General features: G+C 46.2%; 1 protein-coding gene across 1 annotated transcript; it reads right to left on the reverse strand.

Annotated features, from left to right (window-relative positions):
- Positions 1-7,412: 7,412 nt before the first annotated feature.
- Positions 7,413-13,482, reverse strand: LOC144159258 (uncharacterized). The gene is made up of 2 exons (XM_077690636.1): positions 13,083-13,482; positions 7,413-8,831 (listed from the first exon to the last, which is right to left on the reverse strand). The coding sequence occupies exons 1-2, from the start codon at positions 13,368-13,370 to the stop codon at positions 7,566-7,568; spliced, it is 1,554 nt and encodes a 517-aa protein (XP_077546762.1). The 5' UTR covers positions 13,371-13,482; the 3' UTR covers positions 7,413-7,565.
- Positions 13,483-13,857: the final 375 nt, after the last annotated feature.

Here is a 13,857-nt window from a genome sequence, read left to right on the forward strand (position 1 = left end):
CCAGTATTTGTTAGATGTTCGCGATAAAATTGACCCCCTTGTTATCAGGGTGAAGCATTTCTTTAATGAACGAACCCTGTATTTTGTCTTTATTGGCCCTTTAAACATCGATGCCCAAGTGAACAAGAGTAACCGAGTTTCGGGGTCTTATGTTTGTACTCTGTTGACGCGTATCAGCTTCTCACAAATTGTTAAGGCGTCTAGTTAGAAAATTACAGGGTCAACCACCCAAACCTACAGGAAGGAACAAGACACCACCATGTGTGGAGTGCTCGTAATATTCTTAAACATAATCGAGTTCTGTACACGAATATCTTGCATGCACCGGATTTATTTCTAACTAGCCAGACGCCAGATATATACTGGCCAAGGTAATATTAGCAGTGATTTAGAAGTTGCTGCACCACAGCGGGGCAAGGAAAAATATTTAGTACAATTTAGCGTCGTTTGGCAGCCACAATTAATCAGTCATGAGGCACCAAGCCGCCTGCTTCAAACTGCTACTTCCGCATTTTCCACACTCTGGCAGGTTCCTGCGCTTGGCCGCCGGAATGCTGTTCTTTGTGAACTTTCTCCAAGACGTCCTCACCTGGACCGTCTGGAACCACTCGGACACCTTCTTCGGCAGCCTTCCTCCCGCCGTCAGGCATTCAAGCACCTGCAGCTGCGGTCTGGTCGGCACGCTGCTGGCGCTCAAGATAGTGCGCCACAGGAGGCACCTGTATGGCGTCTTCCAGATGGCGTCCTTTGGCATCCCGTTGCCCTTCTGGCAGGCCCTGATCCTTGAGCTTCTGCACCTGCACCTGTTCAGCTCAAGCGGCTCCAGCTTCGGTCACGTGACTGGAGTTCTAACGGGCATCTTCGTTGCGTACTGCCCGTGGGATCACGTCGCCAACCTCGCTACCAATGTGGGAGGCTCTTTATTTTCGACGACGTCACGGACTCTGTGAACGGGGGCGCAAAGTGTGCGAACGCCGCCAGACCCAAATTTATTTGTTCGATCTGTAAGCTTACATAACTTTTGATGAGGCGGAGTGTGACCAGAAGCACTCGATAGGCAACAATTGAATTGTTCTCAATGTATAATAATATCGAGGCGCCTCCCATGTCAAGTGTTTCACAATAACCAAGGAGGTGCCTATTCAATCTATACGGCTGCAGCGTCGCCTGTTTGGCAACTGAAGACCATCGTGGCTTACTGGGCATAATGTTTGAGCAATTGTTGCAGTTTCTTGTGCTTGGATTGTTTAGTGGATATCGCTAAGGTTTTAAGCATTATTGATTGTCTGGACAGTTTACTGTTGATATTGTAGCAGGCGTTATGAACACTCTGGACGTCGTTGTTTAAACAATTTCATCATAAATCACGTTTACTATGGAAATTTTAATTTCTTTGCTTGGAAATTAGAAGGTGATGTGCTACATCTTGCGTTTTCTATTACGCAAATTTCGAGCACTGAGCCGCTCAAGCTTAACTATTCACAATTCACCAAACGCGCTTGGGACCAGCACCGCATGAACTGCCCAATGACGCACCAGGCTATCCTGGTAAAAAAAATGACAGCTATCACGGCAAACCAGCGACTAGGAAGTGCAACACGGAATTGGTAGGTATTGACGCGACACCTTTTTCAACGATACCGTGTGCTCCGCGTTGCAACGGAAGGCGATACATGGTTTGAGATTCACGATGGACAAATTTCCCTTTCCTTTGCAACGTCGTGCAACCCGTATTTGCAAAACGTTGACACACACACACACACACACACACACACACACACACACACACACACACACACACACACACACACACACACACACACACACACACACACACACACACACACACACACACACACCCACACCCACACCCACACCCACACCCACACACACACACACACACACACACACACACACACACACACACACACACACACACGAACTAGCTAATTACAGCTTATGTATATCGGGTTACACGACGACTTAGTCTAGCATAAACAGAAAAAGGGTGGCTGTTTTATGCACAGAAAATCCATTATCACAACGAGGAATAGGAGCACTGCTTGCCCGCCACCGACAGCTTCGTAACATTTGGCCTGTGGCAGCCCGATACAGAAGTGCGATAACACAAGACTGATCATTCTTCAAGTACAGAGATTTGTAGGCGCGCATGGTGATCAAAGTGTCCGTGACGTGAGAGAGAGAGAGAGAGAGAACAAACTTTTATTTTCCTAGGTCCTAAGTCCAGGTCCTAATTTGGGTGTTCACTTCACCGCGTGATGTGAGGATGAACTCGAGAATTGTAGTAGCTGCACGTACTCCGGTAAACCATTAAAAGTTTTCGCTGCTACGAAAATATAATGCCTTCTCAACAGCTAATTTGTGGCGTCTTTGGAGGAGAGTCTTTCTTTTGGAATTGTTATTTTTAATGCGACTGAACTGCTTATTGACTGAGTTTTGCTGTATTTACGTGGTGTGGTTGCTTTTTCATAACATATTTTAACATCATTGAATCGTTCACGCTTTATCGGTTCCTATATGCATAATCTGAGGATATGCTGTGGTGTGAATTCCAGTAGGGAGTTCTACCCTCGGATCTTTTTTTTCTTTCCTCCTCGACTGAGTGGCTTCGTTTCATCAAAAATCCATCTTTGAGGACGGCAAAAGGCCTGGGGGGATATTAGTGAACGTTCGTGCTTCCTAATTATCCATGTTGCTTAAGGGAGGAGTTATTTTAAATGACTTCAAGGACTGCAATAAAAAAGCAAGGAGTTTTACAAAAAATGAATATGAATTAAAGTTAAGCGAGAATAAACATGTCGAAAGCGCCCTCCTCAGCTTATGTAACGGAACGCTCGAACAAGTAGAACAGTATAGCTGTCTCGGACAGGTTGTCAGGGCTTACCGCAATCACGAAAAAATTTGGCGCAGAACAGGTCTGATTGTGATCGATCGATCGACCGATTGATTGATTGATTGATCGATCAATCGATCGACCGATTGATTGCTGATTGATTGATTGATTGATTGATTGATTGATTGATTGATTGATTGATTGATTGATTGATTGATTGATTGATTGATTGATTGATTGATTGATTGATTGATTTTGGGGTTTACCACGCCGACGCTACACAGCCGATGAAGCGCGCCGTAGTGGAGGGCTCCGAATTAATTTTGCCAACCTGGGGATCTATAATGCTTCACTTAATTTTGTCCTGACGCTTTGTTATAGACCGTTCATTGAGTGCTGTTGGCGCATTAACCTGAACACAGACTGTTCGTCAGTTTCAGTTGCAAGTCGCGGCTGTCTCCCTCCTTAGGCGAAAAGTCATACTGCGGCCGTGGCACCTCGCTCTGAACGTTCGCAGCAGTGAATAAAGTGGTCATCCCGTGTTGTCTGGCCCTGTAGTCCGAAGTCTTGCGAAGAATACACCGATAATCATTGACGCCCAGCTCGGAACATTCCGTAACTGCTGCGACTACAGCGACCTCGCCTCCGTCCCAATCCTCGGTGCTCTTGGAATGCGTGTTAACGATGGAGCGAGGGCCTCTTGACTTCGAGTTATCTCACCTACCAGCACGTTCCCACGCAAACCAAAGTGCTTCATTTTAGGACAACCTGAGACAAGGGCAAATGCGCATGGCTTACGCACGTGTACAAAAGCGACCTACTTCCTGCGTTTGATATGTTCATCTCATGTTCGTCTCACTCGCGCTGCTTCTTCTTTTTCACTTTTAAAGCAAAAGGTTTCTTTTGGGGCCCGATGGCTTTCTGTTTAAAAACTAATGAATTGCCCCATTGACCGACTGGTCAGCCGGAAAGCTATGATAGGATCTCTGGATACACGGCGTGTGGGTTAAAAAGGGCTTTCGTTGTGTCAAAACGGTTACTTCCAAATCGCTAAAGAGGAGCGGTTCTGCATAAGACAGTACACGCATCGATCACTAAGAAGACGTAGTCTAATATTATACCTTTATCTCATAACCATCTAGATCGGGGGTCGGAAACGTTTCGATACGGAGGCTAAGGTTGCGTGAAGCCGACAAATAGAGGGGGGGGGGGGTGTCTGCAACTTTAAAGTAACGTACCAAAGCGGAATATAACGCAATTGGAATTGGAATGATGAAATAGACACTGGAATGCCAAAAGTGTCATGTAGTCTTCCATGCAGGAAGTGACAAGAATAGGGGTGGGGGTGGGAGAGGGGTGCAGTCTGACGTCGAGCCAGGAGCCGCATAATACTACGGTCCATATAACCGTAATAATACCGTCACGCGGATCGCATGCAGCCCGCGTTGCTGACCATTCACCTAGATCGTTCGTAGATGTGTTTACTTAGTGCGCGAAAAATTGTCGTAGTGGTTCGTTGCTCGTTTGCGATTTGGGCATTTGCAGGTTTGACGTTCGATTAGACGCAGTTTCAGCGAAGGTTGGGCGCAGTTTTCGCTTTCGCGTTGCTCTCAACGTTCTTCAGCAGGGAGTATGAATATTGTGATGGGAGAGGACAATTTCCGCACCGCCATGATCCTCCCAACAAAAGACGACAAGGATGAAGCTCGGTGCGGGGTGCACCCAGCCCGGACTCAGTTATGGCTGCATGTAAATAGTTGTTCGCTTCATGTAAATATATCGCTTCCTCATCAGATGGTTCGTGTCATCTGCCGCCACGTACCAATATTTTAAGGAACTTACTCAATTACATTCTCAACCTTGTGAACCACGCACTTTCGCACGCGACCAGCCTGCTGTTTATAAGAAAACCACGTGGACGAAGAAAGCGGGAGAGCACTGCATCAAAGAGTCGTACAAAGCAAAGCGAAATGGCGGGGAGATCCTCGCCTTTGTTTTTTTTCATTTGTGCCCGAACCTCGCTGAAGGTTCGGGCGCAAATGAAAAATTACACGGCACTGCCCGGCTTTATTCTGACTTCTATCTGTGCAAACACTTTGCACAGCGGCACAGCCACGAATGTTTTACGGGGGTGTTATACCCCACCAGCAAAAAAAAAAAAAAAAAAAAGAAAAAAAAACCCTCAAAGGAAAGGCAGCCTGCGTGCAAACACCATTCCATTTTTATTTTTTTTAACCTATGTTGCTTCCTTTTATAACGTATAATGATATCCCGATGCGGAGTGCGAACATCGGGGACGAATAAAAAATGCCGAAATAGTGAAAGGACAGAGGGGGAACGTACCCCGCCGCAAATTTCGGGGGGTGTTCTGACACCGAAACCCCCCTCCGTCACCCCCCCCCCCCCCCGCCCCAAATCGGCTTCGCCCCTGACTCTGCATTTAAATCAATGCCGAAGGACAAATTGCGCCACACATGTTATGCAAACCTGTTTTCGTGTAGTCAAACGATTACTAGGACCACCACAAACATTTGCACATCCGCATAAACAAGTGCGTAGAGAAGTACACGGGTGGACGACTGGTGCTACGATGAATTTTCTCGTTATGTGCACTGCCGGTACCAGCCTGCAGAAACAGTCGAGAAGTGCCCACTTGTAGCGCTGTAGTACCCGCAAGACAACACGAACAGAGCCCTTCGGTACCAACAGAAGAAAGGAGATCGCCGTCGTCTTCTTCCGACGATTAGCACAGCCGATCTTTCTCACTCTCTCCTGCTGCAAAGAACTGAAGAGTAAATAAAGCTTAGTGGAATGCGAGTCCGGGCTATAGTTGGTGTCGGTGATGAATAGCTTCGTATGCCGCTTATTTGTAGCTTTTCTAGATATAGTTCCTGGTGACATCTGCATTTAAATCTTAAGATGCGTGATGCGATACCGTACTTACGTGCCGAGGGAACGTTCTGGAAAGGTGTTTCGGCATTTACCATAGATTCTTTCAAAAAACTGAAATTCAGGGACGAGATCTAGGCTAGGCGCAGCTGTTTTTAATCACCGCGCCACAGGAGAGGCAGCAAACATCTACGCTACCGTACCGGCTGCGGAGTTTTGGTCAGTTTGAGCGGGAAGGCGAGCGTGTCGGCGATAAGAAGTGTTTATTTTGAATTGTGCTCGCCTGACGGAACGCTTTGGTTTTATATAAGACAGACACAGTGAAAGGCGTTTGTCGATTGCGATTTAGTGGAAATTTGTAAAATTGGGAATAGAGAGAAGGTAGCCCTGAAGTGTTGAACTCGAAGTCCAGGTCCCCAGGATTAGCTCACGCTGATCTCGAATCGACAAGCTGGCCAGAGAATCGTGACATGGTTTGACATAACTGGAATACGTAATGTTTTAATTGTTCACCCCTTAGTATATCCTTGGGTAGGACGAGGTTGTATAGGAGGGACTAGGTGTTTCCCCGAGTTTAGCAGTTTTAAGTTGACGTCAGACATTTTATACCAAACATCTTCGTGTATGGGGATTTGTGGATATACGTGTTGGTGTGTATCCGGTGCAGAGTTCGCGATTATTCGGCGTTGAGATCCCCGTGTGGCACGTGGAATGATGCTGTACGTATATGTACAGGATGAGGGGCCGTTTTTATTCTTTTTCCAGGAGGAGACTGTGGTAGTCGTGGTCAACACGAAGCACGGTATGCGAGTTGGCGCATAACTTCGTCAGGTGCGTCTTTCTTTTTCAGACGCTTGTGTGTGTATACAATGTGAAGTTAATTAAATGTCATCGTTTTTGGTGGAAGAATCCTTGTCGGTACTCTGTTGAGGTACTTGTTGAGGTACTCTGCCCGCAGCCAAAACACTAATGGTCTTTTGAGCGTTTGTAATGATGGTTAAGTAACTATTCTATAGTTCCGCTGTGCGGATCGCCAAAAGGATGTCTCAGTCTTCCACTTTTTCAAGTTTCTGTGTGTATTCGAGTAATGCCCTCACAGCGATTGTCACGATAGTCCACGACGACAATTGTTGCTTTTCTACTCTCCCACGTTCCGGCTTCGGCGTATACTATGTCTTCGTGGTCTTGGAAATTTCCTCGGTGGAATTTGATAGTGGTTTGTCCCCTGTCCTTTCGTGAGTTTTGATATATACGGTAAGTGGAGGGCTTTCCTTTCATACGGAAAGTTTTGGTGCCATACATCGCTGGAATTCGCTTCAAAAGAGCTGAAAATAAGAGAATTTAAACACCCTTAAAATGCTCGTTGATTGGATCGGACCTAATCGGCATCATGCAATTTCGTCATGCAGACTCCGACAAAGCACTTATGTACTCGATGCTTTGACGGGGTTACAGCTAAGTTTTAACTGTATCACCAAGGGAAGAAAAGTATTGTTTGTAAAACGTATGATTACGGTTGTTGAAATATGAATTGAGGCTTTGCCTACAACAAAAACAATCCAACGGTGTCATACTGCCATGTATCGAACTTCCGGCGCTACGTAGTGTGTGTGAAGGGAAATAAAATGTGTGTACGAGCCATAAATTGTCCAATAAGCGGGCCTACATCAAAAGTACCCAGTTTCATGACTTTATTATAATGTTTGCTCCAGGCGAGTCCCGCGCTTCAAGCACGCCCGCTATGATATCTAACAAACAAATGCAATGGCATACTCATTGTTCCGATTACGCACCCCTTCTAGAAGCTCACAACCTTGCAGAGCTATTTGTCAAAAGAGATAACCATTGTCAGACTATCACGTCTCATAAATCCTGAGTCACGGAGCCAGGATATGCCCGCAGAAAATTCGCATTGAAATCCCAACGCAGCTGCCGGGTTTAAAACTAAGGGGTGCTCACACAAGGAGACATCCTCCTTTTTTGGGTAATCCGGATGCCTTATGGACACGTCCATCTTACCTGGTGGGGAACAAGAGCCTTGCAAAGCTCCACCCCACTTTAAATAGACCCTGAAGGTATCAGCAAAGATTCCATCCGAGGCCACTTGCAAATACTTATACCGACGGTACCATCGTGTGAACAGGCCCACAACCTTATTGGACTTCATTAGGTTGCGTAGGTTGATAACGGTCACAACATAACCTTCTTCTTTGCTTTCTAGTTGGCTGATGAAAGGTGACATCCCTACGCTCATACCTTCAAGATGACCAGCAAAAAAACCTTCGTGTTCTGTGTGCAGTTGTTTCTGTTGCTTATCGGCCCTGTGACGCAGCAATTCCAGGCAAGCGTGTGATTCCGTGGCCATAAGTTCCAACTTTAGAAGGATGTGCCTCTTTTCCAATTTCCACGGCATCTCACTCCCAAACGTCGTCTCTGCCTCTGTGCCGTTGCTGTCCAAAAGTTTGAAATTTTTTGTCAGGATAGCGGAAATCTCACACAGCTGAGATCGAAGCTCTTCGCCAAAGGTTGTCGCGAGCTCCCGCCTGGATTGGGAAAGTTGTTCACTCAGCCGGTGGTCAAATTCGTTCAATACCCTGGCGATGGCATCACTCTGGTTATCCCGCAGTTCGGCTTCTAGCGATTGAAGTTTGAGGGCAAACGACCTTGAGTGCTCCCCTAAGGCCTGTGAGAGCATCTGCTCACTTTCACTGGAAGCCCTCGTGAGTGCCTCGATTCGGGTTCGGATGCTTGTAGCCTCTTCCAAAACTTCATTTATGTTGCTTTGGAGTGCCGGTAAAGAATCCTGGTAAGGGTACCTCATGAGAGCCTTCAACTCATCGAGGCTGGCTGCGATCTCGTCAGGGCTAGGCGTATGCCCTTGACGCAACGTTGGTTGATCGGTTGTATTCGTAATGCCGTCGCCTTGGCATCCAGCCCTGTAGTGTCTTGGAAGGTCTTGACGTAGTAGAGAGACCTTGCAGCGCGGACAGGAGACCGTGTGGAAAGTGCAGTGCTTCTCGTAATGCACCAGTACGGCTTGAAGGGTGCCGACGAATGTGCAGCCCTGAGATTCGTTCCAGCAGCAAGCCTAGAAGAAAAAAAGAGCAAAACAAACTAAACACGTATAACTGACACCCTTTAGAAGTGAACAAACGCAGGGGAATGCTCTGTAGACTGGAGACTCGATTTTGTGTTCTTTTTTTTAACAATATTACAGAAGCAATGCTTAACGATCGGCTAAAAATAACTTTAATTAGTAAACGTGAAAAATTAAAACTTCTGCGTTTATTTCAAAAGAGCCGCCGAATATTCGGGATGGGAAATAATTCGAAGAAGTTGAAACAAAAACGGCCATTATTTAATCCTATGCTCCTTCTCCCACCCCTATTGTACTCTAGGTGTTCTTTGATTAAAGCTTCGTACAAGAGGAACCGAAAAAATTCACGTTCGAAAATGTTTTATAACTAGGGCTCCCTGATTTCGCAGTTCATTTCTGGTAAAATTGGGAGGGTGTTTTCAATTACCGGAAATTCGTATTTTATTCCATCCCAATTCCGGTACTACAAATCATAAGGTGAAACTATATCTGAACACGAACACCTCAGAGACCCGGCGTGGTGGCTCATGAGCTAAGGCGTCGTGCTGTCGAGCCAGAGGCCACGTGTTCGATTCCCGGCTGCAGTGGTCGCTTTTCTGATGGAGGCGGAAAGCGAAAACGCCGGTTTGTTCGCGATTTTGGCGCACGTTAAACATTCCAGGGAGGTCAAAGTTATTCCAGAGTCCTCCACTACGGCGTGCTTCATCACCTGTTGGCGTCGGCGAGTTTGACCTCATTGTCAATCAATAGCACCTAAGAACGTTCGGGGCAAATTTTTTTATCGAAGGTTCCAATGGCAGAGACACATATGCATACACGAGAACGAATAGTTAAAGACAAAACATGAACGTTTTTCCTATTACAACCGTAAAGCGTGTTGCAATATAAACGCTAGCATATTTTACGAGATGTTTGCGCTGATGGAAATGCGCTGGTTTCAATTTATGATTCCACATAAAAAAATGCCCTTTCAACGTTTCCGCAAGAAACAGGTGGAGCTAGAAATCTCAGAGCGCAGCTACAAAGCACTGGCCAGTGCTAATTGTGTACTCTCCAAAACGAGACGGTTTCAAAAATGTTGCTTATTTCCTAGCTGTGGAAGTTGGCCAAATCTTTCATAAGCTGGCTTATATCAATGCACATAACTAACCCTCGTGCACTTTGCCCTCTGTCAACAGAAGTACACTGGTGTTGAAAGAGGACAAAGGAGCCTCCTTGTGGGACCGGTGCCCATTCGTATATTTTATCACCGAAAAGTGTCAACGGCCATTGATGCCGATAATTTACCGGATATTCCGAAGTCTGAACTGAGATCGTAATTTTTTCTTACCGTGAATGGTCCAAAATTTCACCGGAGAATTTTTTTCGTTTTTTTTTCCAGATTAATCCGACCACCCGGGCCCCGATTTATAACCTGTGTGGTTCCTATTTAGTAGTAGTATTAGATATGGAGTACATTTTGCTAATCGCGCACTGTATATTTACAAGCACTGTCTTTGATTTGCCTTCCATTCTTACTTGAAAGTACTACCAAACGTTCGGTGTGGGACCACTTGTGGTTGTCTAAAGGGAACATTTTGAGGCAACTAATATACAGTCGCGTTTTTAAACCATTTGTATCATCTTTATTCCGACGCATCATTCCTGGCGCAATTGATAACTGCAGCCGTCCCGTTGGCGAATGAACGTAGAGATGCCGTTTGTAGCGGTTCAAAGTATTTCAAACCTATCTGGACTCAAAATGAAAAACAACATTTGCAGGCACAATCCTCAATTTCACAATGATGTTCCTAGACTACAATGTATGCATTACTGCGCGGAAAGCTGTGATGACCTGTCGTCTTCGAAGCACTTGCTTCGAATGGATCGAGAGCCTCAAAGCAACATTCGAGAAAGTCGTGGAACATTGTGCCGATTGTGGGAAGATTAGATAGATGTTAGTACAAACAACTTTGGTTTCTATAAAGACTTCTTTCCACCGATAACAATGATACCAAATTGGTCGCAAACTTCAACTTAAGAAATAAAAGTGGCCACGTATCTGCTCATTTCGTACCAAAAGTCAATGTCTCCCTTCGCTTTCCCGCTCGCCTCTCATGCTGTTCTTCTTCCGTCTCGCTCCTCCCAAGGTAAACTCGCGAAAGGTTTGCACAAGTCAATTGAAATTTACGTTCCACTGCTGCAGGCCTGGTGCCTCGAGGCCAGCGCTGCAGTACGGCGGAGACGCGCGTGGATCGAGGCGCCATACTTCAACGTTTATAGAACCACGTTGCCCTACTCCTCCTGCGGTCCAAGCAGAACGGGGAACCGATCTTGTAGTACCTTTTGTAACGGTTGCAGCTTGATTTCTTAAAATGCCGCCAGAAGCTATAGTTGAGCGGGAAACAGCATGCAACGGAGTGAATTTTTTTTCCGCAATAGATGTAGTATTTATTTTCGCGAAAATCAAGCATATATACATTTTTTTCTATACAGGAAAACTGTAAATATCCCTTGTGTATTAATTTTATGTCTTACATTTGCGTAATGTCCTGTTCTTGTTCGACGTGTTGACAAGTATGAACATTGACACCGGAATTAGAAGTTTAGATTTGGCTGTAGGTATATAAGACTATTGAGTATATTTTCTTTCACTTTGGCTGGGTAGCTGAATCAAGTCACAGACAGACAGAACAAAATTTTTGTGTTTAAGTAGTCCAAGAAAGACTGTCGGCTTTAAAACAGAAGAAGTAGCAGTAACTTCCCAACCCCTTCGTGGCAATATCTAAGTGTCTTTACAGAATATTTTTGCCCACTGGCGGATGATGTCCTAATCCGCTGCCCAAAAACACAACTCGGAAGATAAGGTGGAATGCAACCTTATATGATAAAAACAAAACAGAGTTAGGGCCCGTGGCCCTTCGCCCAGGTGCAAGCCCTATCCCAGGAAACCATTGGTCGAGGCCGCCGCTCTCGCTCGTTGAGCTACAGCCCTTCCGGACTCCAGCTCCGGGAGGCGGTCCCGGGACTCCCGCCCGGGACCGCCTCCCACGCTTATCTGGTAGGGGAATGGCTGGGGGTAAGGCAGGACTTTTCTGAGACACTCACACCATGTGGAACCTATCGGACACCTCCCTCAGGGCAGATACCACCCATATGTTTTAAAGGGACCCTGCAGCACTTCTTTCAACGTTTTTTTTTTTTTTTTTGAAATCTTAAATGCTTGCAGAACGTAGTCACCCAACACACCCAGTACTTAGATTAGGGGGTCACACAGTACCTTAGACAAAAATTACTACTCTACGCCAATCAGATAACTATTAAACTTGCTTAAAATATTTTTCTCTCTTTCCCGGTTTTGACGTTCTTCGACGGCCCGAATTACGTCCCTGGGGCCATGTAGCAGCTGTTGGCCGGTTTTCCTTCAGTTGCAGCAATGAAAGGTTTTCGATGGCACCTTTAAAAAAAAGCCACAAAAACAATGCAGAAACGGAAGGCGTATCTGGTGCGACGAGCAGATCACGCAGTGCCGCTCCGTACTAGCGATAACTGTAGCTTCCTCAGTGCTGCCAGACGCGAAGGAAAGAGTGAAAGCGTTTATCGAAAGTGTTGCGGGGTCCTTTTAATGTCGAAACGCCTTGCTACTGTAGGGTACATAAAAGTGTGTCTACAGGCGCCGTATTATTCGTTCTTCGGCTGTGTTCAGACTTTTTGCAGAGGCTGGCAAAAGCCGGCGGTTGTCGCAGAAGTAGTTGCAGTTTCGTATTTAACTAAACCGTAGAAGCGGTTTGCTAATCTCCGAGACGTAAGAGCCCGGGTGAGGCGCCCGGTGGGTCAAATGCAGGGGAGTCTCTAGATCTGTTTAATGGTGTTTCCTGAATGCTCGGGTTGAAGCCACCTATAACTATATTTTACTGTTTCTAATTGATTTTAATGTGTGTTGTTTTAATGGTTGTATGTGAATGTTAATCTATACTGATTAAATAACTGTGGTGTTTACCATACCCAATCTGCACTTGGACTATGAAGAGTACCGTAGCATAAATCTCCGAATTATTTTCCCAACTTGTGGTTCTTTAACGTGGGCCGAAATTTCGACACAAGGGCGTTTTGAATTTTCTTCTACATCTGAAAAGCAGCCACTGAGGCTGGGATAGAACCTGCGTCCTTTGGCTCAGGAGTACAAAACCTTAGCCAGCGAACTACCGCTGGCATGTTTAAACTAAACGGTGGTGTGTTTAAACTAAGAAAGTCAGCACTCACCTTCAGCCTATCAGCAGTTGCTGGAGGCAACTGAAGTTTTTGACAGTCTCCCACCGCGAAGGACTCTTGGTCAAGCGGACACACGATGTTTCCGTCCTCCACGCTGTGACTCTCGCACGTCTCGCACAGGGTGTGGAGACAAGGCAGTACAACAGTCCTCCGCGGAATCACGTGGCACAGTCCGCACGTTACGTGAGAAGGCACTGGTGCAGCGAACTTGGTGGGTCGCCAGTTCACTCCACTGACGAGGCCTTGCACTCGGTGAAGCGGCGTGTCTTGATCGGGCATCGCAGCGGCCGTTCTTGGCTTCGCGGCTCAGTCCGCGGCGCTTCCAGCCGAAGCAGTGCACCCTAAGGCAGCGCTCACTACACGGGCGGATGTGAAAAGGGGTACTGACAAGCACCGCAGGGTTGACGAAACGCCCCCCAAGCGATAACAGCATAGATAACATTTGCACGAGTCGTGCGCCGTCCATAAAAACACTGGTACTTGATCGGAGCTGACGGTGCCGCAGGCGCACGATAGTGGAGAGATTGCCGAAAGCACTTGCTACAATAGAAAGTCTACGATAGAAAAGCATAGCTGCCAAGCTAGATTTTAAGGCCGGCAGTTGTTCGAAGACAGCCTCACCAACACTGCGTACACCGTCTTTTTTTCGGGACTATGAAAAAATACATACATACACCACAAAGTTGGGTAAAAAGTCGCCGACCCGAGGTTTGTGATACTGAGCTATAAAAGCAGTGCACTGAGAAAGAGTTTACAGCAGAATGAA

The sequence above is a fragment of the Haemaphysalis longicornis genome, unplaced genomic scaffold (genome assembly GCF_048455015.1).
Source record: "Haemaphysalis longicornis isolate Haplotype H1 unplaced genomic scaffold, Haemaphysalis longicornis Haplotype H1 scaffold_10, whole genome shotgun sequence".
Taxonomy (NCBI): Eukaryota; Metazoa; Arthropoda; class Arachnida; order Ixodida; family Ixodidae; genus Haemaphysalis; species Haemaphysalis longicornis.

Excerpts from the sequence above, each read along its gene's own strand:
- LOC144159258 (XM_077690636.1), bottom strand. The coding sequence starts at position 13,370 with ATGCCCGATCAAGACACGCCGCTTCACCGAGTGCAAGGCCTCGTCAGT. Across the intron at positions 8,832-13,082 it reads CAACTGCTGATAGGCTGAAG|GCTTGCTGCTGGAACGAATC; the intron begins GTGAGTGCTGAC and ends TTTTTCTTCTAG.